General features: G+C 40.0%; 1 protein-coding gene across 6 annotated transcripts in view; it reads right to left on the bottom strand.

Moving 5' to 3' along the window:
• The window catches only part of Corin (corin, serine peptidase), a 230,059-nt gene that overhangs the window by 11,302 nt on the left and 192,352 nt on the right, over positions 1 to 26,405 (bottom strand). For all 6 annotated transcript variants that reach the window (XM_008770139.4, NM_182473.2, XM_063272920.1 and 3 more), the window contains 6 exons: positions 22,091 to 22,204; positions 20,292 to 20,402; positions 19,155 to 19,284; positions 8,734 to 8,847; positions 5,023 to 5,072; positions 4,705 to 4,879 (listed from right to left, as the gene is read on the bottom strand). In XM_008770139.4, the coding sequence (XP_008768361.1) occupies positions 4,705 to 4,879; positions 5,023 to 5,072; positions 8,734 to 8,847; positions 19,155 to 19,284; positions 20,292 to 20,402; positions 22,091 to 22,204 (694 nt within the window). The remainder of the gene's footprint in view (positions 1 to 4,704; positions 4,880 to 5,022; positions 5,073 to 8,733; positions 8,848 to 19,154; positions 19,285 to 20,291; positions 20,403 to 22,090; positions 22,205 to 26,405) is intronic.

The raw sequence follows: 26,405 nt of genomic DNA, 5'->3' as shown, positions 1-26,405 counted from the left end.
AGAAATGATGCTGTGAGGAGTGAAGTCTGTGAGGGACATGATTGTTCTTAGTGGGAGGGGCACATCACCCACCACAATGAAAGGCAAAATAAGAAATATGGCCAAAGACACAAAGTAAATTTAGGAACAAGGGGTTAAGACGTGACGAATCATAAGACTGTATCTATATCATGATATGTGGAATGAGATCAGAAGAGGGTGATGATTTGCTGAGACAAAACTGTCAAATAATTAACAGTCTCTTAGGCTGAAAACTGGCTTCACTCTGAGTGTCCATTGCATGAGTTAGATGCTCATTTGAGGTTCACAATCGTGCATTTGACATGAGCTCTGTTAGCAATTGGGTGCATGATATCCTGTAACAACGGTCAACCTTTCTATCCCAGGCGTACTGTACCAGAACAGGAAATGATAACACCGGAAGCAGTAAGTCTGCCTCTTCTGTTCTGAAGGCTTCTCACTGCACAGCCATTCTTTTCCTAATTCAACATCGACAAATTTAATTGGCCTAGAGTTTTCTTTTCATCGAAAAGCATAAGAGGAGCATTTAGTGTTAGAAGTTCCAGAAACTATGGGGATTGATTGGTAATTCAGACCAACTACTATCTATATTATAAACATTTTCTTTAATGGAAAAGAGTATTTTTAAAGATTGCAGAACAGAGCTGAGTGTGAAGCCAGGTTCCAGGCACCTGGGAGTTTTTAAAACCACATTAGCTTACACTTTAATAACATCGAGAATACCATAAAGGAAGTGTGGTTCCAAACATGAGTTCTGTGTTCATAAACATTATTACTCATGGGAATGTACCAAATCCTGCCAGAACATGAGCTAGAAAAATAAACTATGAATGGCTGACCTTGTTCATAAGCACCAAGATGAAGGGTAATCCTAAGGATATAACACAGGTCTTGGTAATTCCCTTCCTGAGTGAATTATAAAACTGCCAGATCAGCAGAGTCAAGACATTAATGTTCTGTGACAAATAAGAGAAGGAACTTTCTCAACTTAGATGGAAAGATTCTCAGGGGTTATTAAATATCCAATTGATGTTGGAAGTCAGACATAACACAAATATTATTTATTTATTTATTCATTTATTTGTGTGAATCTGTTCTCTGTTCTTAAGTACAAGGAGACAACATTGTGACTACAAGTCTGACTAGAAGATGAGAGTGTTGGAGATCTTGTCAAAGAACAGATGTGATACACCTATAGGACTCTAAACATTGTGGAAAGAGAAAGGAAGCTAGGTAATATAGGCAGAAATGCAGACACACAGCCAACATTCTAGACTGACTGGTGTGGTAGAAATCAAGACACGGGTGACATAATGGGATTAAAGAGATGGGCAGGATGTCAGCTTTCCATACACGCTTCCTGGAAAGGAATTAGATGCTTTGATAGTTGCTCACTGTGGCCTGGCCCAGGAAGTTCATCCTTCAGTTCTTCAAGGGTGAAGGGAGGGAGGCAATTGCCTGTTAAATTACCACTGCATGTGAACGTCTTTTCCTCCCTAGAACCTTTGAAGTTGAATTGGTATTGAGGAATATGGAGCTCTATCTGGTCAACTTAGTATCTCATGGTTTTAATTTTTGTTTGGTATCTTTAAATACCTCTCCATGGAAATGAAAGCAAATTGTCTTTCCTTTCCCACCAATATAATTAAAAGAGACAGGATGAAAAGGCTCACAGATGGCTCGTATTTTGCCTGGCCAAAGTACGGATCAGGATAGGAAGTAAATCCCAATCATTGCAGCAATTGATGGCCCCAGCAGAGAACAGGCCTTAAAATGAAAAGTTCTGAAAAGCTGGCCGTGCCACTTGTGAGACCATAAAACAAAATTAGGTTATGACTATGCAATCAAAATGGACTTTTTTAAAAGTTGGGTAATTTCTAACCTCATTTGGGTGAGCAGGCCCTTCTTGACAGCACTGTTAAATTTGGGATTCTACAAAATCTCTTGAAGATCTTTGGTATCTTTCCATGTCACTAACTGTAAACACACACACACTTATTCCTTCTTAAAGCTTCCTTCCCTACTCTATAGATCCTCCAGTGCCGGAGGAAACTTTGATACCACATATAGAATCGGCAAGAGCAGCCCATAAACTTGAATTAATAAGCACATTAGCACTGTTGCTCCCTTAAAAACCTGTGGATTCATTTAGGTAATCACCTTTGATGAATGCAGTTTGCTAGAGTGATCTTCTGTTTGTTGTGGACTAGACATCTGAAAACATCTGGCCCCTTCTAGAGGAAGAACATTACAGTGCATTTCTAGACATACTCTAGATCATTCTGGGTCTCACATATGAAAATTCTCAAGAAAAGGCACTGGTTTTATACTTGCACATTAGCTTTCCCCAATAGAGTGATCAAATGTTATCACATTTTTTCATTTGTTATAATTTGCTACATATTCTGAATATATATTTAAATGTCTGTCTCCTTTGTTGGTTGGAATTGTCCAAGAGACTCCCCAAACATTGTAGGCTTGCTGTTGCCCTTGTAACTCCCAGAGGCAGAGGGCCTTGCACTTCAGACATACTTCCAGGTCTCCTAGTTGGATCTGATTTGAAATAATAGCTTTAATAATATCAGAAAATATTATGCAAACTTCTAAAGGTGGGACACAACCAAAAGCACTTTGTCCCTGTGAACCACAACAATAACCAGTCTGGGACAGTAGCCTTAAGGACACTATAGTAGTCCACACACAATAGCAGTACCCAACAGCTCTCTAATTAGTCTTAAAATCCATTCAACAAAAAGAAAGTTATGGCTAGTGCTGGAAGCCTAGCCAACCAACTAGGACTGGTGAAGTCATAGATCTTGGAGAACTTATAGCCACCTCTTTTCTAAACCAGCACAATCCCTAACTTCCTTCTAAGTATTTGTTCTTGTGCCTGCATTTAAGTTTATTTCTCACAAACCTCATTAAAGAAACTTCTCTTTGCAACCGACAGGGACCATTACAGAAAACTACCATCAATCAAGTGCAGAGTTGGGGAGCTCGGTCTCAACCGATACATCTATAACACATCACATTCACCTAAGGGTCAGGGATCCTTGCAGAATGGGTGATAGAAAGATTATAAGAGCCAGAGAATCAAGGAGTTTTCTATGAAATTGGGTCTCCTAGAAATGTCAGAGAAGTCAGACCCATGAAGACTCACTAATATGGTTGACTAAACATGTCCTGAACAGTGACAACACTAATAGACATGCTAATGTGGATAAAGTAAGAAAAGTCTAGGTGACCTCAACCCTAGACAAGGAACTACAGGCAACTAAGGAATGCTGAGAACGGGAGAAATAGTCTTCCCCAGGGAAGAGCATCCCAGTTGGTTATCTAATATTAAACTGTCAGCCCTGAAAACATCAAAATACAAATAACACTGTAGAATGAACACATAGTATTTATGTATTTAAGAATATACACATATATGTGTGATAACATCTAAAGAAAAAGAAGCCATGAATTTGAAAGAGCATGATTGGTACATGAGTGACTCTAGAGGCAGGAAAGGGAGGGGGGATGATTTAACTATATTACAATCTCAAATAAAATGACTGAAAAAATCTGTCTTCCTACCAAGCTCCTCAAGGACCACAGCTAGCATCCATGTCTGTAATCCCTATGTAGAGCTGAGTGTTTCCTCAGCCTCCTCTGGAAGCAATAGCGCCTATAGGATACTAGAATTACAGGAGAGAGTTTCACCCCAGCATTGTTATAATAACAGTAAACTGAAACTATCTCAGATGTTCATCAACTGATGACCAATAGAAAAATTCATGACAAGTCTATACAGAATAGTACCTAGCTTCCAAAACATGTATTAGCACTTTAAAAATGGGATGGCCTAGAAGGATGGCCATGGCGTATTACCAAAAGGGAAAAGAATCGATGATGTACAAAGTATGATTTCAAGTAGTAAAATTCAACAGTGACACCATGTGAACAGTTGGATGTGTTTGGCGTCATGGAGAGATGGTCATCAGGTTGGAACAGGGGTTACGTCCAGAATGATGGGGAAGTGACAGAAAGGAAGCACAGAGGAACTGGATAAAGCCAGCGAAGTGCGAGTATACACAGACCATAATGCTAAGGGGCATCGCACAGGGCACACTTACGGCAATATTGTTTTTAAAGATACATACACCTTTCTCAGGCTTCCTAGTTGCTGCCAAGCATGGTTCCTACGACTTTAAATAGACTCCCTCCTGCACACACAAATCTGAGGGGTAGATATTGTTAGGACAAAGACTTGGTTCTGGATGTTTGAGAAACCTAACACAATATTGTACCTTTAGTTCTTCTTCCCAACCACCTGCGCGCTGTGCATCCGAACTTCAATGTGTAGCTTTAAAACAAACCATTTCCATGTATATTCACATGTCTAATACACTTCAGATGTGCAGAACAGGGGGCTGAACTTCAGTGGCTGAGAAATCAGACTTCTGACCTCCCTCCTTAGCACATACATTCTAAGCACCATATAGCTATTGGTCATCAGTGAGTGGAAGATCAGAAGAGCAGAAAGAGCTCCACTGATAGACTCTTTTCATTCTCCTGGGAATAAGAATGGCTATGATAATTGAGTTCAAATGACTTCAAGAAGTTACATACACCACTGAGAATTCCCAAGTGCCAAGTGGTAAAACCCAGGCAATTGTAAAATGAATCGTTGCAACCTACCCTTCAAAGCAATGGGCAACTGTCAGGACCCACTTCTTGGCAATGAGGACACAGCCACAGATATGTCCACTGGGTTCACTCTGCAGAGAACACTGCCACGGCCACCTCCCAGGACGACTAGTCCGACCCCCAAGGATCCTCTTGTTCATTCGGGCAGCAGGGCGGCGACCACAGTCTAACAGGGATCAGAAATCATAGTCCATGAATCGTTTGCAAATCCAAGTAGATGCTGAGCTCTGGCTGTCTTGTGTAACTGCTCCTGTTTCCCAGGAGCCAGCACAGTTAATGTCTTATCCCATGCAACACCAGCAATCTCACCTTGCTTGGTACACAGAAGGGAAATCTCACTTCCGCTTGGGCAGGACCGCCTGGGTTTGGAAACATAAAATGTTATAGCGTTAAGTTATATGCTTACTGTTTACCTGAAGCACGTTATCCATGTTATGAAGCATAGGGTCCACCATCAGAGGAGTTCATACTCTCCGAGTACAGTTGTCTTATAGCAAGACGTCTCGGGGCACAGGTGTGGTCGGAGACCACTTTGGAAGCATATACACTACCTGTTTCACTTTATTTGATATCGTAACAAGATGTCACATTTGTGGAAAGAGAAATTCTTATCATGAAGCTTCTTACATCATCTTAGTTGACAGAATCTATGGTGAAGGATGAAAGGCCAGATACCTCCCTACCTCCATCCTCCAAAAAACCCTGAGATATGGACTGAGAGGTAGAAAATATTACTCTACATTTTAAAGTAGAAGATCAAGGATGAAGGATATGTAAACTGAAAAAAAATCTTGCCCAGATTATCAAAGTTAAACTGTGGTTATAAGAAGAGATGACAGGGGGCTGGGGATTTAGCTCAGTGGTAGAGCGCTTGCCTAGGAAGTGCAAGGCCCTGGGTTCGGTCCCCAGCTCCGAAAAAAAGAACCAAAAAAAAAAAAAAAAGAAGAAGAAGAGATGACAGGGCAAAGTGAGCTTGAATTTATTATCTATAATCCCAGGGGGCACAGCTAGAACTAGTAGGCACTCATAATTGGAAGTGGCCTTACTGGCCTCCCTAAGTACAAAACCATAGGCAAACTTCCTCTCTCTCTCTCTCTCTCTCTCTCTCTCTCTCTCTCTCTCTCTCTGTCTCTCTCTCTGTCTCTCTCTCTGTCTCTCTCTCTTTCTCTCTCTCTCTCTCGTGTGTGTGTGTGTGTGTGTGTGTGTGTGTGTGCACGCGCGTGGTTGAACAAAAGAATTCAGTTTAGGCTAAGTTAAATGGTAGTCAGCAAATAATTTTCCATCCATCAAAAGTTTTTTTCATCATGTAAATTACAAACACTTGGGACTTGTAAAAAATACTATTAATCCTTGATTTCTCCTATCAAAAGAAATCAACCTTTATATATATATACCACTTCCACACACCATAAATCTTCCCTTTTGAAAATGTACTGTATTTTCATTTTTAAAAATGAATTTGTTTTTAGTCATCTGTAAATACTGGCAAAAGATTAATTATACAACACATAAAAGTCTAGTTTTCTTTCTACCTCCTGCACTCTAAAGTCATATTTCCCTAGACCCTTGGTTTTGTTATTCCTAGTGTGACTAACCAGGGTTTATTATGTTTATGTTTAGACAGCAGACTCTTTATCAACTGAGCTCTCTCTCTAAGCCTTGTCCCCTTGATATCTGAAATTATGTTTTATACTTCCTTCTAATCTCTGATTGTACTCAAATGATTTAAGTTGTTTGGGATTATGTCTTTCTTTACTTTCATTAAATTTTATACTCCTGAGATTAGCCCCAGACCTAATATAAAAATGACATTCAAAAATTAGTGGTAAATTTAGTTATTACATTTTAAAAAATTACACTTTTTGTGTAGAGAGTCATAAAGATTGTACTCTTTGTAGCAAACTTGTTACATAGCAACTCACTTAGTCAGTGAGCCAGGTCTACAAGTCCCCAAAGGAGAATGGTTCCTCTGTTCCTCTGTTTGACTGGGAAAGGCTTTTCCCATTCCAGCTTACAGGAACATTATTGTGTTGAAAGACTTAGGTCATTGGTTTAGAGCAAGTACTTCATTTGACAAAGTTATTAGAAATTTGGGGGCGGATTTTGACCAAGAGGAAGTCTTCAGATTTCCTGAGGGGTGAAGGATCACCTTTTCCCTTTTTCTTTGTGATTCTTAAAGTGTAATGGGTCAATCTAGCTAAGACCACCTGGCGAGTATCTGTAATGTAATGTGTCAAATAAGAAGCCATTCCGTGGGCAGGGAGAAAAGCTCAGTGGTAAAGTGCTTGTCTAGCATGCATGAAGCCTTAACTTTGAGCCAGTGGATGGGCCACAAAAATGATCTTATTATGAATAAAAATAAGGAGCCTCAGTCATTCAAGGCATGCAGAACTCTAGCTGAAGACCTGGCTTATATACTCAGAAGTCACATCAGGAGGCCTGTCCCTCAGAGTTCTGGGACCCCTCTGGCCTCATGACCCATTAATTCCTTAAAATAAACTCCTTAATTAAAACTATCTTATTTTAACAGTCAAGGAAATGAAGGGTTAGATTTAAGAATATTTAAACAATTATCTCAAAGGCCACAGCCTAGCAATGGTGAGTGATAGAAAAGGCAAGCTAATTTATCAGACTACAAAATGGAAATGATAGGTGGATTATATCTCAAGAACCACAAAGCATCTGTTCTCACCTGCATATGCATAAATTAAAACAAATCTTAAAAGAAACCCATTCCTTCCTTACATTCCTCTTTCAGCCCATTCATAAAGAAGAGGAACTTGTTTAATACGTCATCATTTAAGAGAAGTCAAAGCTAATGGAGGGAACTGGAAAATATCATCCTGAGTGAGGTAACCCAATCACAGAAAAACACACATGGTATGCACTCATTGATAAGTGGATATTAGACCAAATGCTTGAATTACCCTAGATGCACAGAACACATGAAACTCAAGAAGGATGACCAAAATGAGAATGCTTCACTCCTTCTGTAAAAGGGGAAAAGAATACCCTTGGGAGGGAATAGGGAGGCAAAGTTTAGAACAGAGGCAGAAGGAACACCCATTCAGAGCCTGCCCCACATGTGGCCCATACATATACAGCCACCAAAGTAGATAAGATGGATGAAGCAAAGAAGTGCAGACTGACAGGAACCAGATGTAGATCTCTCCTGAGAGACACAGCCAGAATACAGCAAATACAGAGGCGAATGCCAGCAGCAAACCACTGAACTGAGAACGGGACCCCCGTTGAAGGAATCAGAGAAAGGACTGGAAGACCTTGAAGGGGCTCGAGACCCCATATGCACAACAATGCCAAGCAACCAGAGCTTCCAGGGACTAAGCCACTACCTAAAGACTATACATGGACTGACCCTGGACTCTGACCTCATAGGTAGCAATGAATATCCTAGTAAGAGCACCAGTGGAAGGGGAAGCCCTGGGTCCTGCTAAGACTGAACCCCCAGTGAACATGATTGTTGGGGGGAGGGCGGTAATGGGGGGAGGATGCAGAGGGGAACACCCATATAGAAGGGGAGGGGAAGTAGTTAGGGGGATGTTGGCTCAGAAACCGGGAAAGGGAATAACATTTGAAATGTAAATAAGAAATACTCACTTTAATAAAAAATTAAAAAAATAAAAAAAGAGAAGTCAAAGCTACCTGACTTTAGTTTTGATTTGTGTTTATTATCTTCTCAGACTCTAACTTAATTTTCCATTAACTAGTCCCACACAGTATTTGTAGAAACTACAGATGTGAGAGTTCACCTCAAAATGAGACATTCTTCTAACATAATGGGTCCTGTCGTTCTGACTAAATATGAAATTTGTCAAAATAAAATTCATCCTGTCTCTAAAGAGTCCACTAATGTTCAAATGTAAAAGGTAACAGATATTCTGTGAAAGTTATTTACTGGTGTGGCAAGTGTGTTTGCTTGTTTGAAATAGAGGAAACACCCCCTGGTCATCCCTGACTCTGTAATGTGCACACACATGGCTGCCGTGGGGGGTTTCTTACCTGTGCACCAGCAGCTCCTGCAGGGTGCTCCCATTGAGATTCTCCCAGCTGGAGTGCAACCTCAGCCACTGCTGGCCTTCCTGCCCTTGGACCAGTTCAGTCACAGATGGTTCTCTAATATAAGAGAAATGCTGGGTAAATCTTCAAAGTATAATGATCTTTGAACAGGTGTTATCATTATTTAGGATTGATTTCATAAAAATATATCACATCATAAATCAATATTTCAAGAAAAGAATTTTATTCAGGAGGATTTGGCTGGAGCATGATTAGTGGGTGGGGGGAGTTAGGAAAAGGGCCAGGCCCTTTAGTTACTTTGGGGAAAGGTCCCATGAAGCACTGTGTGCTTTACCATTCCCTCACAAGCTTCCAAGAAGAAACGCAACTAGCTTATACCTCAGTTACATCAAATGGAAAGTTGGAGAAGCTCATCATTAGGCAAAAGAGAGTGCTTGTTATTTTAAAAAAAAATTAGTTTTCCTTGCATTCTGATGTTCCTCGTACACAAAACTAAATCCTTCAACACTGGTGATGCTGTCCTATCCTACGGCTCATTACTAGACAAAATCAGTGAATCCACAGGACTCACTAGTAAACACAGTGAATCCACAGGACTCACCAGTAAACACAGTGAATCCACAGGACTCACCAGTAAACACAGTGAATCCACAGGACTCACTAGTAAACACAGTGAATCCACAGGACTCACCAGTAAACACAGTGAATCCACAGGACTCACCAGTAAACACAGTGAATCCACAGGACTCACCAGTAAACACAGTGAATCCACAGGACTCACCAGTAAACACAGTGAATCCACAGGACTCACCAGTAAACACAGTGAATCCACAGGACTCACCAGTAAACACAGTGAATCCACAGGACTCACCAGTAAACACAGTGAATCCACAGGACTCACCAGTACACACAGTGAATCCACAGGACTCACCAGTAAACACAGTGAATCCACAGGACTCACCAGTAAACACAGTGAATCCACAGGACTCACTAGTAAACACAGTGAATCCACAGGACTCACTAGTAAACACAGTGAATCCACAGGACTCACTAGTACACACAGTGAATCCACAGGACTAGAATAATCTCCTGTAGAAAGCAAGCCAACTGTATTTCACCTAAAAATCTGCTTTTGGGGGTTTGTGCAGCTGCAGAAGACATCCACAAATGTGTCATTGTTCCCGCTGTTGAAATGAGATGACGAAGTTTACTCAAGAGTTCTGAAATGACATTCTGTTTTGTTTTGGGGAAGCCATCGATCCCAGGTCTCACGCTAGTCAAGCGTTTGACTGCTGAGCCATATCTCCCAGTCCCATCCCATAGTACTCTGGCAGGAACAGTCATCAGATCACTAGACGACAGCCCATTCTAGCTCCATCTTTATCAGTGCGCTTTGTGTGTAAATGATATCAGATAACCCACGATTCAGTTTTAACTGGACTTGCTTACTTTAAACACACCAATGTGCACAAGTCTCCAAAAGATAGGGACCCTGGCCCTAGGCAACAAGAGAGCAGCAATGGCTTACACACACCCACAACAATAAACTCTGTCCCAGTGTGTCTGTTGCTGGGGAAAAAGAACCCTAGTGTTTGTTCTCAGTGCACATGCTTGTGTAGGAAATGTACAAGTATCCTGTTGAGAATATAGAACCGTTCCATGAGAATCCTCAGAACCCAGATTCCCAAATATTATTTGAACCCTATCATATCATTATCTTATTGATAAGATAAAATTTTATAGATAAAATTTATATGACTCCAGGCCTACTACAAGACAAACAATTGAAGGCTGATTAAGTTACTTATCAAACTAAAGAACAAGCTAAGATTTTGACAGAATGGCATTAATGGGTTTCAGACAAACATAAATGAACACTACTATTGAGTCATTCCTTTTCGGACAGCTCAGCTTATACTTGCTACAGCACAACTCTCTTCACTATAAATATTTCAAGTAGGCATGACGTCTAAGTCTATCTTTCTAGTAAACCATAAATTAAAAATTCCAACCGAAAATGGACAGTTTTCTTATCTTACAATCTATTTGTCTATGTCAGAGGTGGAATATAATAATTATATTGGGCATGATCTACAGGTACAATGACAAAATCACTTTTAAGGACAGAGAAGAGAGGTATTACCTTATAGCATTAAATCGAGGTATTCACATCTCATAAATATTAAAAGCAGAGTAATCAATTTCAGTATGAAAAGTTACAAAATTATAAGTGAAGTAAAGTGTTTACCAATCATAACTATCAATTAAATATATTGAACATTATTAGAACATTAATAACAGTATTTAGAACATTTAAGTTACAAACAGCAGTCAACTATAAATGTTATAAATTAAAATACTATTTGATAATAAACCTGTTTTAAATAACTGAATACGTTGTGATAGGTATTTTTTCGTGTAACTATATTCTTTGTCTCTCAGGATATTTTGTTGGAAAAAACCCCATTTCTCTTTTGATACCTTTTAGGGCATCACTTTTACTTTTTAGCAAATAAAGACTCGAGCATTTTATGAACAGCACCTTGATTTTGGTGTTAAAGTAAACGCTCACTTTTTGGCTTATTCTTATTGTCGTGTAAGGCTGGAGATAACCAGTTTCCATTTCAATGGGCCATTCCTTTCTTTAGGAGCCTGGAAACAAGAGTTAAAGCTAACCCTGTAATGAAAGTGCCTTGTCTTGTCACATGCCCTTTCCTTCCTTCTTTAGGGACTTTGGAAGCATAGAAAATGCTTCTAAACATGCACACAACTTGATTCTAGTAGGAAATCTAAACAGCATGGGGCTCTGTAGATAAAGAATTCAAAATTGAGAAAACTTTACATTGTAATGGACTTAATATAGTACTGTATCAAAAACCACCGCCACCACAGAACAACACAGCAGCTGAGTGTGGAGGCCAGCACTGTAGTACCTGAGTGTCAGAGTAGGGGTGACCTCAGCCTACAGAGGGATGTGCTCATCTTTCAGAGGGCTGGTGCTGGGGAACTAATGCCCTCGACTCTGCAGCTCTGATCTCCACTCCTTTCTGCATCGTGGGAGGGAGGAAGATGGAGCAATGGTCTTCCTGTCCTCGGCTGACTTTCCTACAAGTTGGGGCACTGGCCTCGAATAGCAATAAAAAGTAAGTGTTCGATCAACATTGTGACCAAAAGGAAAAGACGTTTCCCCCTGGACCAACTGACACACATCTTGCTGAAGAACCTTAGGTATCTCCGACCACTCCTAAGGACCTGGGAGTGCGGAACTTTCATCTGGTTTTGATTAATGTACCTTCACCTCAGCCAAGAAGAGAAGGTCATGTTCAAAGACGCGACCTCATTTGTCTTCCAGGGATAGATGGAAAGTAAACAGGTTCGTGGAAAGGAAGAGCCGTGTGTTTCAAAGCAGGAGAATGCAGATAAATGGTTTGCCTGATACCAGGGACGTTAAGTGAAATATTTTAAAAGATTACTGAGCCCTGGGATTAGGAATTTACATGGCCCTTTGTTTGCTAGCTTTTGAGTAATGTAAAAAAGTTAAAAGAGGACATGAAAAGTAAACTTGATTTATGTTTATGAGATGGGATTAACCAGTCATGTTCAAACAAGTAGTATTAGCTATCAGATGGTTTGGGACCCCAAAACAAATGTTACTTCAAGAGAATTTAAATGAATGGTGCACTCGGGCAGACATCAAAATGGATAGCTGAGTTAATAAAGAAAAATGGAAATTGAAACAAGAAATTAATAGCTATTATTTCAGTGAGAGAAACAGACAAACAATTCTTTTACAAAAGCTATTTGAGGTACTGGATAAGGGCTTCAAAAAAGATGCAGTCAAGAAATAGAGTAGAGTGGAGGCTGCCCCAGCCCCACAGCATCTCTGATTCATCCATGTGGGAGACAAGACGATGTGGGCTTAGGGGTGAGTGATCAGAATTGGAGGCAGGAAGAGCAGGATGGAAAGCTGTCTCACTGGAAGGGATTTGGAGTGTTAGAGTAGCAGTAAGCAGGTAAGTTTGTCTAATACTTAGTTAGCAAAGAAAAAACTTTAAGGTGGGCAAGGTATAACAGGTTATACAATGCTAGAATAAAAGAACTGGTCTTTCTGTCCAGATTGTAATATAATAAAGACACATGGTTTTGAGATAAGATAGTATACATGTGCTGACTTGGAGGTATTTTTTAAAAGACAACAGGAAGAAGACCTACGATTAGAAACTCAGCCATCACTGGGAGTGCCCACTACCATTTCAAAAGGATGCTGGTATGTAACAGCTTTCTATAGTTGAGCACCAATGGGAGGAGAAGCCCTTGGTCCTGCCAAGGGTTGACCCCCCAGGGTAGGGGAATGTCAAAGTGAGGAAGTGGGAAGGGGTGGGGGAATGGGTGGGGGAATGGGTGGGGGAATACCCTCATAGAACAAGGAAGAGGGGGGGATGGGATAGAGAGCTTATGGACAGGAAACCAGGAAAGGTGATACATTTGAAATATAAATAAAAAATCCAATAAAAATTTCAAAAAAGAGAAAGAGAGAGAGAGAGAGAGAGAGAGAGAGAGAGAGAGAGAGAGAGAGAAGGAAGGAAGGAAGGAAGGAAGGAAGGAAGGAAGGAAGGAAGGAAGGAAGGAAGGAAGGAACTATTCAAGTCCTCTTGGGCCAAATGTTGAAGGTCACTTAACTTGCACCATGTTCTCAGGTTTCATCTATGTGCATGTCCGAATCAATGCTCTAACCACTGGAATGCCCTGGGAATCTGCTATCCCAGTGGATTTGTGTGAGCCACGGTCATTCCTGCTCCTGAATTTCATGGTTCATGGTTGGTCTTGTTACGGGGGTTAAGACTAAAAGGGTGAAAACTAGCACTGGATCCTACTTGGTTTTGGAGACCTCAGGGAAGCTGGTTTTCATGATGAGCATGACCACCATTTCATGGTGGCAATCTATTTTAACTATGACTTGTTTACAACCCAGTGTAATGTGAGAGGGAACAAATCTGATTGACCGGATCCTGCCTCATTCCACTGCAGTTAATAATGGCGACTTTCTCTACCTCACTGAGAAGTTCCACTTCCTAAATTATTCACAGACTCAACTAACAGGCTTTGAAATTCAGTTTGCTCATAGATCTCAAAATTCCTTGTTTTCAAAGTTGCTATCACGTAGATTCATGGAAGAACTTAAACAACAAACAAACAAACAAATCCTCTTCCTAGGTATACATTTTCAGGAAAATGATTCTCTTTTACTCAGAATACAACATTCTAGCGAACACTATAAATACACACATTACACTCTAGATTTTCTTTCCACCTTGATGTTGAACCACAAACCTCTTAGGACTGTATAAGAAATTAATCCCCTATGCGTACAGCACAGAGTACCAGAAATGCCGTAAACGTGCTCTGTGAAGGCCATGGTACTCCATGGGATTGCTTCATGTGGCTTCTCCCTTAGACAAGCAAACATCTACTCAGTACTGTAGGCATTTTCACCAAGAAGTAAAAAAAAAACAAAAAAAAAAAAAAAAAACAAAGACAACAACAACAACAACGAAAAACTTGGATTATGTTATATAGGGTGGTTTTCCCTAGTCCATAAACACAAAAACACAAAAACGAGAATGAAGAGTAAATGTGATAAAAATATATTATACACATGCATACATTTTTCAGAAAATTAATAAAAAAAAGAATTATCGGGCTGGAGAGACAGTTCAGTGGTTAAGAGCCCTAGCTGCTTTTGCAGAGGACCCAGTTTAGTTCCCAGAACTCAAGTGGTGGTCAAGACTTCTATTAACTCCAATTCCAGGGCCAATGCCCTGTTCTGGTTTCCAAGGCACCAAGCACAGACATGGTACACAGACATTTAAGCAAGCAAGCATAATTCACACAAAATGAAAATAAATGAATCTTTAAGTATAAAGAGTTCTTCTACCTTTTTGTGGAAATCTAAAGTAGAAACAGAAGACTTTTTTTTTAAATGTGTTGGATATCACTAGCAATTATGGAAATGCAAATCCATAACATTTCACAGTGAAAATATCATACCATTCCCACTAGGCTAGCTATCAAAAAAGTACTTAGCAGTCAGAGCTGACAAGAATATAAAGGAATTATAACTCATATATTGGTGGTGGGAGTATAAAATGAGATAGCCCTTTTGGAAAAGAGTTTGGCAGCACTTCAAAAAAATTAAATATAAATTACTATTGGCTATAGCAATTGCATTTCTCAGTATTTAATGCCCAAGAAACTTGAAATTGTACGTTCATACAAAAGCTTACAATTGACTATTTATTATGAAACTCTATGCTAAATGGAAAAAAGGAGACACAAAAGCAGATATTATATGATTCTACTTATGGGAAATGTACTCTGTAGAAAACTCCACAGATGCAGAAATGCATTAATAGTCCTCAGGAGCTGTAAGCAAATCGGCTGCTACTAGCCATGTGTTTTGGGGGGTTGGGGGGAGAGTGGGGTGAGGCTGATAAAAGAATCTTGAAGTCGGTGCCGATTTTGTAACTCTGTGAGTCTGGTAAAAAGCACCACAATAGTGCTAAGGGTAAGCATTAATTCTGTGATTACCAAGTTATATCCCAACCTTTGAAGCCTTGTAACTATCAGGAGATGCTTACTCAATGTTCATATGCATGAGAGCAGCATCCTGGGCTAGACTTTCCAGTGTAAGGAACAGAGAGCTTCCAAGTTTCATGTGAATAAGGCCACCATCTTGAAGTAAACAGTTCTTTCCCTGTAAATCCAGGGGGAGGCGGTGACAACATAAACCTTACAGGGAATACTAGGGACTACTAGGTCACATAATACCTGGTGTCTTTGACTGTGGTTTTGCCCAAAATATAGAAACATTCTCCAAAGACATATTTTTTCCTTTTGACTAACTTTAAAAGGTTAAGGGGGAAAAAAATCAGATTACAGCTAACTCCATAAAGAAACTCTGCCAATCAAATAGATCCCAGACGTGGATTTCCAGATGAACTCACATTTGGTAAAGGTAGAACTTGTGGAGCCAGGAGACAGAGAAGTTCCTGTCCCACTAAACTTATCCTCAAATGCCAGATGTCTCAACCCTGCATTTGGCAAGAATTAGAGGGCTGAATAAGTCCTGATTTTATTGTTCATTAAATACATGTGCATATGTTTCGGATACTGCAAGTAGAAGACATTGTGCTGTCAAAAGAATCCGGGGACTTGACTTATGCCTTTGTCCAACCAGCAAAGCATTGTGTTTCTAGGCTGGGGTGAACTCTGGAACAACCTACAGATGAAAGTAAGTCTCCAATTTTAACAAAAACACCAGATCTTTTCACCTGGACAAACACTTAATTACGGGTCTGCCATTTTTGCTCTAAAACATGGATAATAGAATCCATGTCTGGAAAATAAAGCCCATGACCATCTTTTTAATCAGCTGCCTCTACCAGAAATATTACTGTATAATCCCGGAAAACACACAATTTGGCATAGAAGTGATTTTTTTTAATAAAAAGTAGTTTATAAACCACCCAGTGAAGTCAATGAAGTCCTCTACCCTTTTAGAGGAAGTGTGACTTACTTCTGAATACTAAATATTCCTTTTTTCAAACTGTGCTTACAGAATGAATCTTCCCAAGGATTAGAGCTGAACATAATTTTTTATGTACTTTAAATAGGAAATTTGTAAGCTCTGCTCTAAGTCTGTGTCATTGTCAAATAATAAAATGAAACCTATGTCCTTTGTTGGTCTCCCATATGTCTCTCTTACTACACCATCGAGCCCAGTGATGGTGTCCCCCTATGCATCCTCTAGTCTAGTTTAGATCAACATTCATAAGCACATACTCTACAAAACGAAATAGAATATGGAGGGTAAGCACAACTAGCTAAGGGTTGCTTCTAAGATTTGACTTTTGAAGTAGAATATGCCTGAAAGTTAAAGGCCAGCCAATAGAAGGGGCACTCCAATCTGAAAACCAAGAAGGAAAGCCAGTTTCTTTCCCCTCCTACCTGGAGTGTAGACCCATCATGGTTAGAAAGATTCCACGATCAAGGACTTTGACTGGAAGATTAAAATGTTGGGTGGAGCTTGTTTGCGGCATCAGTAACAGAAGTATCAGCTTATACAACACCTCTAGTCTAGAGACCCAGGGAACAGAAGCTCTCCCAGACGACCTGGTGTTATTTACTCATTTATCCAAGAATTCAGTCAGTAATTATCGCCCATGGACTATATTTCTACCTCATATTCTCCTGGCCTGTCAGTGAAATAAGAGTTATCAAAAGTGAAGACATTTATATGTCTTTTAGCGCATTAAATATCCTAAATACTAACATATCACCCTTGGAGTCATTGAAAGAGAGAAAACAGAATAAGTGAGCTTGTGTTTCAGAGTGCCTCTGTAGATCTAGCTGCCCTTGAAGCTCACAGCAGGATGACTTCAAACTTGAAGCAATCCTCCTGTCTCTGCTTCCTGAGTGTTGGGACTGCAGGTATTCGCTGCCATATATGGTTAAAGGAATTATTTATAAATCTCATATGCAATAAAAAATGCAAACAACCCAAATATCCGAGGGGATAATTGAATGTGGTATAACACTGGAAGTGTACCACGTGATCTAAATGGGGTATAACAATTCAATGAAATATTTAGCTACAAACATTGTGCATACTGTAACACGGAGAGTTGAGAATATTATCTAGACAAAAAGATCACATGCTATAAGCTTCCTTATTAAAACATCCAGAGTAGAAGTGAAATGTGTAGAGGTGGAGAGAAAATGAATGGTTTACTACATCTGGAAGGCAAGTGACAGTGACTATGTATGACCACATAGTTTCCTTTTGCGGTGCTAGAAATGTTATGGAACCAGACAATAGCTGCAAACATTGTGACTGTGCTCAGTGTCACTGAAATCGTCAAATTTGTCCCATGGATTTTAGCTCAATAAAAATCTAATATGCAAGAAATACGGAAAAACGAAGTAAGACATTTAAGACAAGAGGTCTTCTATTTGTGGTTCAACAATTATATTTTAGGTGGCTTGTCAAAACTTTTGTCCTTGTAAATCTTTTCAGGTCTGACTTACCCTCAGAACCCTCAATAGAGCGAAGTCTCAGTATGTAATTGAATTCTCCTATTAAGCAATGCCCCTATGTCTTGGTGAGAGAACCATGATAAGCACTTTCAAGGGGTTTTCATTTATTGAATCAAAATCATATCCCATTTCATTTAGACACAATAGAGAAATTATGAAAATGGACAATAATTTAATGGATCATGACAGTTACAATTTTTTTCTAATGCTGGAAAAGATTAAAGTTCTATTATAAATTAGTAGGAGCTACTCAAATTTCTAAAGATGGGGGTCTTTACACGGAAGCAAAGGGCACAAGATGCTAACAGTGATATGATTCTTCAAACTTGGGCAACAAAAATATGCAGCTTCTTGCTGAGTCAAATGGCTCGTTACTGTAAACATCTTCATTTGCTCAGTGGACCCCAGGAAATGCCATCAGCTCTGGGTTTTAGAATCGCATGGCTCCCTGATCTCTTCTTCTTTTTCTCATTTCTATACGTATACTCCATTCTCACATATACCATTAGCATAATAAATCAAAATGCCATATAATAATGTAACAGCTACATGTGTATACATCATCCTGTGTGTGGATTACTCTCTATGGTCCAATGACCTGAAACAGAACACCTCACAAAACAGCGAGTGTACACTCCATTCCATTCTGGGTATGTAAATGGGTGGGTCTAATTCCACTAAAACGCAAAACGCTGAGCCTCTCCTTGGTGTGTATTTCCTGTGCTACTTAGGATAAATAGAAATACCAGCAGCTTTGACTTCTGTTTCTCAACTGGTTTTATTTTTTTCATTTTCTTTCTTCCTTTCTTTCCTTCCTTCTTTTTTTTTTTTTTTTTGTTCTTTTTTTCAGAGCTGGGGACCGAACCCAGGGCCTTGTGCTTGCTAGGCAAGCGCTATACCACTGAGCTAAATCCCCAACCCCAATTTGTCTTATTTTTAATTAATGTATATTTCTTAAAAAGAAATTCCCAACAACCCCAGGGAAGGGGTATGAAAAGTGTTTCATCCAGGCCTCGCAGAGGAGACCATCTTAATGCATTTATAAATAGTGAACGTATTCCATTTCACAAGTGCCTAAAAATACAATTAGTTCCTTTACTTTTGAGACTTCGTCATAACAGGTTTGCAGCCCACACTCTTTAGAGCAGGTGCCTAGAATTAAATTAAGTTCCTCACACAGGATTTATTTCAAGGGCTTTGGAGAGCTCTTATTTTCCAGTTCTCCATCATTCACAAGGAAGATATTACTGTTAACATCCACAGAGCCCTCTGAAAACCTCATCAGTACTACACACTACTGACCTTACCCTAAACCCATCTGCCTGCAGGCCAGCTGACTCAACGTCTCCTGCCAGCCATCAGCACACACGTGGTGATCTCTTGCAGATCTGTGAACAGTCAGGAATGAGGAGGAGTTCCCATTTTTAGAGAGGGTCACTGAGGGGGAAAAATTCGAGAAAGCCTAATTAAAAACACTTCTTCTCCAGAGACCATAAGTTTGTAAGTCTTTGCTCTGACTGCATACATTCATTCGTATTTATTTTAGTTGGGAACTATTTGGGGTCGACCCTTTATGTGAAAATCAGTGCTCGCTCAATGTGACAGGAGACTGAAAAAACCAAATTAGTTTTGTGCACTGCTTTCAAAACACTGCAGATTCTAATGAAAGAGACAGGCAGATCTTGACTTTTCTTTATGAGAACTTGAACTTACACAGGGATTAGCCAAATTATTGCAAGGTTTGAAATTCCACCCTTTTTTTCCCAGCATTTGAAAGTAGGGGTACGTGAGGGTGGTGGACATTTATGATTGGTGTGGTTTATGTGCAAATCCCCAGCCTCCGCACTGGATCAGCCACAGGTCATTTGTGGACCAATAAACTCCTTATTTGGCCAGAGGATGCAGAAGACTAAGTTAGGGACTGAGTGAGTTGGGGGAGTGATGCTTGCACAATGAGGGAATTCATCAGCTAATCAAGATGGCAGACTGTCGCATTGACTGAGATGCCTTCGAGTCCTGCCCATGGCAGGAACTAGACAGAAATCTCATTAGGATAAGGAGCAGGGCATAGGTCAGATGAAGAATTCACTTCTGCATCCTCTTCTTGAGGATGTAAATGATCCAAGAATGACTGATTATTCACCACTCTCGAACTTGGGTGATAAATAAAACTTAAGTCCAAAAATGGCGTGCCTCCAAACATTTGGATGCATAAATAATGTGTATATATGATATAGATATTTAAAATCAAGAAGTAACTTGGGGAGGGGGATTTTCTGTTACTTAGAAATAACACTCATGAGTCACCACTGTCAGCTTTTATAGCAGTAAAACGAAATAGATGAACTTGATCGGTAAAACCCAGGAAGTAATTTAGGATTCGTTAGCTTAGATGACTGACAGGCATGTGGAGGCAGGGCAGGTGGCGAGGACCAGAAACTTACCACAGCCCCATTCATCTGAACTGTCTGAGCAATCTGTCCATCCATCGCACCACAGGTCGCGTGGCACACACTCATGGTTGGCACATTCCAGCTCATCGTCCTGGCAAAATGCTGGCAGGGAGACCGAGAGCAAGAAGATGGAAATGTTTGAGAAAGCAGACTGAAGACAGCGCAGGAAGAAAGCAAGCTCTGTTCGTGTAGACAGATCGCTTTTTAGGGATCCTACTACTAACTCTCTGAGTCACATATAAATCTCGTTTTGATTTTTAAAATTATAGTAAATCTCCTTGATTGCCTACTTAGCATCCATTTCCCTTCTTCCTTCCATGAAAAGGAAACCTGATTTGGTCCAGGGCTTCATACCAACCCACATCCCAGAGGAAGACGTTGATTAGTTTAACATTGGCATGGCATTTTTCCGACTATTCTTATCTGAGAGTAATTATCAGTGCAGGATTAAATGCAATTCCACAGAAGACCCTTGCTCTATGATTTTATGGTTTATGCATTGCAAAATGGCATGTACCTAAACTCTACTGAGCCTTAGCCTGGAACCAGACCAGACTGGAACAGGCAGCTTTTCCTAATCCCTGCCTGGAGCTGTGCTTTGAGTGTTTGTAAAAACTGTCTTTTCTAATCCACACAGAAGCCCCTTGCTACAGGCTGTCCCAGTGTTGACCCATGGGGAATCCCTTAGTGATTGATATTCCAGAGAATGGGGCAGCATCCTCCCTTCTTCCTGCTGAATATGATCAAGGCAGCTCATCTCCCTTAGGTCAAGCTGAAATGAAGGAGTCACAGACAAGATGATGTATTTTTCTACTTCACCGTAGCTTTGTGAATTCATCCTACCATGGCTTTTGCTGTAATAATATAAGACATGTATAATATACATAATAATAAATGTCTTCATTTTTTGTTAGATTTGAGTTGAGCTTTCTGTTCTTTGTAAGTAAAATACCTTAAGACATTTTTAAACCAGTACTAAAGATGACGGCTGTATAGCATTTAGACAGAAAAGATTCCAAAAGCACACAAAACCACCACCGTAGGTAAGTGACCTTTCATGACCTTCTGATGTTTTTCTTAACTGATGTATATTTACTTCTGAAACTCAGGACAACAGTGCACATACTCCTCTATAGTTCCTATTATTCAACTGCTGTCTTTGAGATAAGTGTTCTTTGAAGCCCATTTCTTAGGGGTTTAGTCTCAAACCCACAATAGTATTGGAAAACTGAAGAACTGTTTTCTATAAAGGGAAGATGTAAGGAACATCTTGTAGCCATGAAGGCGAATCCTTGAAGAACATGGTGGGACCACAGCCTTTTCCTTTTCTTTTCTAATGCACAGCCTTGAAGTTAATATGCTTCTCTGTTGTTTCTTCTCTAAATCATGGACTGGAAAATCCCAAACTCTAAGCAAAATAAACCCAACTTCTTCCATTAATTCTCTTCGGAATCCTGTTGACTAATGGGAAACCAACTAACACATCAACCAAAGACATATGACAAACGCAGGCCAAATAATTCAGTACTATGAATTTAATGTTGACAATGTGCTTTACCTTATGGCTATATTTTATGCCTTCCATTTTGGATACTGGCAGGAGGTACTTTAATGTTTTCATATTGCTAGGATAATATTTGTATATATTTTTTAAAAATTAGTTTGGTCAAAAGAACTAAACAAACTAAAAGCTTTTCATATGTATTTCCAAATTTCTAGCTTACATTTAAAGAGAAGCAATGGATATTTAAAATATAAAACACTGTTAGCAAATTCATAAAGGCACTTACAGCAGTTTTTTTCATCCATACTATCTGAACAGTCTGGAAACCCATCACAGATTAATGTATGCTTCAGACATTGCTTATTGAGTGGACATTCCCAAAGATCTCTCTCTTTACAACCTGGAAACAGAAGAAAAAGCTATTAGTGATATATGCACAGTTGAAAATGATGGAGGAATTTAATTGAATTAAGGTTAAAAAAAGAAACCCTCCAGCATAAAGGCCTGGTTTCTTCTTGGAGACTTTGGGAGTCTGTGATTACTATTAATCACGTGATTCTGAAAGTAGACACAAACAGTAGTCCCCATTCTGCCCTGTGAACAGAACAGCACGCCTAACAGAAGATCCAAATCGACATACGGAAAATGGAAAAAAGTGAGACGGCAGCGACGCATTAGCATCCTTCCTGAGTTGTCCCTTTTGCTTTCTGAGTATGCATGCCAGCATGCACGGCTCATCTGTAAAGCGAGTCATGCTTTTAAGCACAGATGTCAAACCTCGAGATGTGTATCCGTGCAATCTTAAAATGTAATTTCAGTCTACAAACCGAGGGGCCATCTGTGTTCATGAGAGAGGCCCCTCATATGTTAAGTACTTACAAAATTCGCTTAAGAGCCAGGTGCAAAATTCATTACTTTTTCTGGGCCAGAGATCCAAGGTTGGAAACCTCATCAGTTAGTATGGAAAATGGAAATGATTTGGAAAAGATAAGGATTGTGGGTTTACAACTTGAACTTCAATTTCCCTTTGAGGAGCAAGCACTTAGACTACATTTACTACACATCGTCTGGTTAAGTGCAGTGTGTTCGAATGTCTTCTAAGATATGCCAAGATTCTCCTCTAACTAGATGCCCCAGGAGATCCAGGGTCCTGACCATACTGTGAGGGTATGAGAGAAAAGATTTCATAGCTTTACATTTTTACCTTTAGGTTTTGAGATGGTTTCACCTGTAGTCTAGGCTGTCCTTGACTCAAGACCCGCCTATCTGATTATAGTCAAGTGCTCCCTTGACCTTTCTGATGTCAGTAATTTCTCTTGAGATAGTGATTAGCTCAGGCTAGACCCTCAATACATGGTTAACTCAAAGGCAACAACTTCACTTCACCTGAGGAACAAAAATCTCTGGCTCTCAGGAAAATATAATTTAAGATATCTAAATCTCAAAGCAGTGACCAAATAAGGATTCTCTTAAAAGCTATGTCTCCTCAGACCTATCCCAAAGAATTCGGAGAGCTCTCACGGATGATTAACTCAGGATTCTTGGAATTTATTGGAAAAACATCTCGCTGTTAAAAATGGTTATTCAAAACAAGGATCAAAATTCTTCACCAGAATAGAAATTTTACCGAGCTAAAATTAGGTTTACAGTGTTTTATCACCCAAATATGTGAGAGATAAATGGTGAGAGACCTGCGCTGGCCATTCACCTGGAGTGACCTTAGGTCTAGACATTGATTCAATGAATGAGATCATTGAGTGGAAGTCAGAGTTTCCAGCTGGCAGAGGCTGCCAGCCCTAACTACAATGCCATGATGGTGATGTCTTCTAGAGACTGGAAAGGAACCCGGAAGTCTTCCCATGTGTGCCAGTTCCTGTCCAACAGCCTAACTTTCTCATCCCATCAGAAAGCAGTGCAAACGCAGAAAGTTGTTGTTGTTGTTGTTGTTGGTGGTGGTGGTGGTGGTGGTGGTGGTGGTGGTGGTGGTAGCGATAAAAAACCACTACGCTAGTGAGGAAATGAGAGAAAGAGGCCCAGTGACAGGAGGCCCTTGAAACAATGAAGAATTTGTACTCTTGGAAGAGACTGATACAAAAACAAAAAGAGGAACAGGTCATGGACATAAGGCATTCTGCAGTGTATACTCATACTAAGAACAAGAGGCAATGGCGCTCATTATCCACTGTGTACCTGCAGTCTCCTACCTTAAATGAATATTCTGGAACATTAATATTTCCTTTATGTATTTTTTTGTTAGAAAAGTCTGTATAAGTAAACATCTCTTGGAAATAAAGAGGGTAAGAACAGATGATATAAAGTGAGGGGAGGTCATGGCATTTGTGGAAGGCAGTATTATTTATGAATAACTCACTTTGTCTATAAAGTGACATTTCTCATGTAAGTAGGTGTTCAAACAAATATGGATGAGATAGGATACTCCATGCAGCTTTAGGCCATGAGATCAAATAGCAGTGGTTGATAGAACAAGCCTCCAGTGTGGGAAAAATCAGCAAGGCATGCCAAAGGAGGGCAATGCTAAGCAAGGGATCAAGTCCTGATCTGCCCAGAACTTTCCTAGCTCGATCACCTAATGGCAAGCTAATAATGACAGGTCCTCTAAATGTAGAGTCTGGACACCAAACTTAAGTCTCCACCCAGCACTCTACCATTCTGAGAAGCCCATCCAATACTCAATATAAGACAGTGACCAGTGAACCGAGCAGCAGTGTACCAAAGGGAACTCCTTCAGTGGGAGTCTGTTCAGAGATCACAAATCAAGCCCACAGATTCATCCCAAAAGCGCAGTTAGGGGTATGCTCCACGTATAGTTACAATGAGTCTCTTTTCTGATGGCTACCAAGCAAAATGGTCCCATCCACAAGCAAAGCTTTTGTGTGGCGAGTTATCTCAGTGCTCTTAAAGAGGACAAAAATATATAAAGGCTTCCATAAAACTTCAAAGGATCACAGCAATCAACCTCTGAGGATCCCCAGAGGATCAGACTCTGAGAACCAGTGCTCATTAACATCTAAAGTTTTTTGTTTGTTTGTTTGTTTTTTGTTTTTACCTGAGTTTTATAAAGGACTAAGCATAGTTGAGAAATGTGCTGTTTGTTAAAGTGAGGGTGATCGAAAAGCTATGCAACGGTTTGTACTGCTGTCAATCTTTCTCTGCACGAGGGGATTTCATTGTTCAATACTCAGAAGAGTGATCTGTTATTGATTGTGGATGCTGTATTCAGGTAATTAGGGATTCTATTTTTACATTCAATATAAAGAATTTGCTTAAACCATATTTTTATTTAATGGTCCCACTGAGAAGACCTACTGTCCGCGTCAGAGCACAGGTATCACCGCATTTATATACTAGCTCACCCAGACCGTGGTCACAAAACCTCAGTCTTACACAGTCCACGTTAAAGCTGGGCAGCAAAAATCAGATATAGAATCCTGCTGCTGTCTTCTTCGTGTCTTTCATGTTTGCTTCTCCACACAGTGCTATGTTGGAGATAAACTGATTTTATCAAGTTGCTAGTTTAACTGTATATGGGAATGTCAGATGCTTTGTCAGTGACAAGCTATCAATGTATAAGATGAGGAAATGCTGACTCTGCTAATCCCTCCCACATCTCCAAGGCTTCCTGCTGGCCAGTGAGTTCTTCAGTCCTGCCTTCAGGCTTGCATAGTTCTAAGCATTTGTTGAAAACATACTATTAACAAATCTTAAAATGCTTGCTTACATTAGCAATTGCATCAGTGAGAAATTTATCACAAGAGCAGGAGCCCGCTTTCATTTTGAAAGCACATCTATAACTTAATGTGCTTTGGTAATCCCGTTTCCAGATACTAAATGGCTAAAGAAGTCCACGATCAATTTAATTTCCAACACATTGAATGCTTCCTAACTGAAGTAAGTGTTGTTTTGAAGGGAACCCCTAACTTCTATGTGAGCTGTAGATTCATGACAGGCAACCCCAAGCACTGAGTGCCTTCAATGCAGGGGTCATAGAATTCCTCAGAGTGACGAGAAAGGTGGAATGCACCAGCCTCCCTGTCTCCATTGCCACGTAGGCATTGATGCACATGACAACAAAAGACAACGGCAGAGCATGAACCGAATGATCTACCCAGAGTGCAGCCTGTCAACCTCACTTCCTTATCTATTCACCAGTAATGTGTCTTCCCAGCACAGTGGACAGCCCATCTGAGTGCATTCATGCATGCCAAAGGAGAACTTGTCCATCACTGGTCACTTTGGAAAACTCAGTGCAAAGTTTTCTCATGTAAATTATTACTATTAAAGCAATCAGTTTAACTCCAAATAAACTAATTGTTTATCAATTCTTAACTTCTTACATCCAAGCTATCAATGGTGGACATGATATTTTGAAAATGAAATAAAGGTTAGTTTATTGTACTGGCTGGTTTTGTGTCGACGTGTCACAAACTGGAGTTATCACAGAAAGGGGCCTCCCTTGAGGAAATGCCTCCGTGAGATCCAGCTGTAAGGCTTTTTCTCAGTTAGTGATCAAGGGGCATGGCCCATTGTGGGTGGTGCCATCCCTGGACTGATGGGTTCTATAAGAAAGCAAGCTGAGCAAG

This window comes from Rattus norvegicus, chromosome 14 (assembly GCF_036323735.1).
Source record: "Rattus norvegicus strain BN/NHsdMcwi chromosome 14, GRCr8, whole genome shotgun sequence".
Taxonomy (NCBI): domain Eukaryota; kingdom Metazoa; phylum Chordata; class Mammalia; order Rodentia; family Muridae; genus Rattus; species Rattus norvegicus.
The sequence above is the reverse complement of the archived record's forward strand: the minus strand, read 5'-3'. Positions and strand labels throughout refer to the sequence as shown.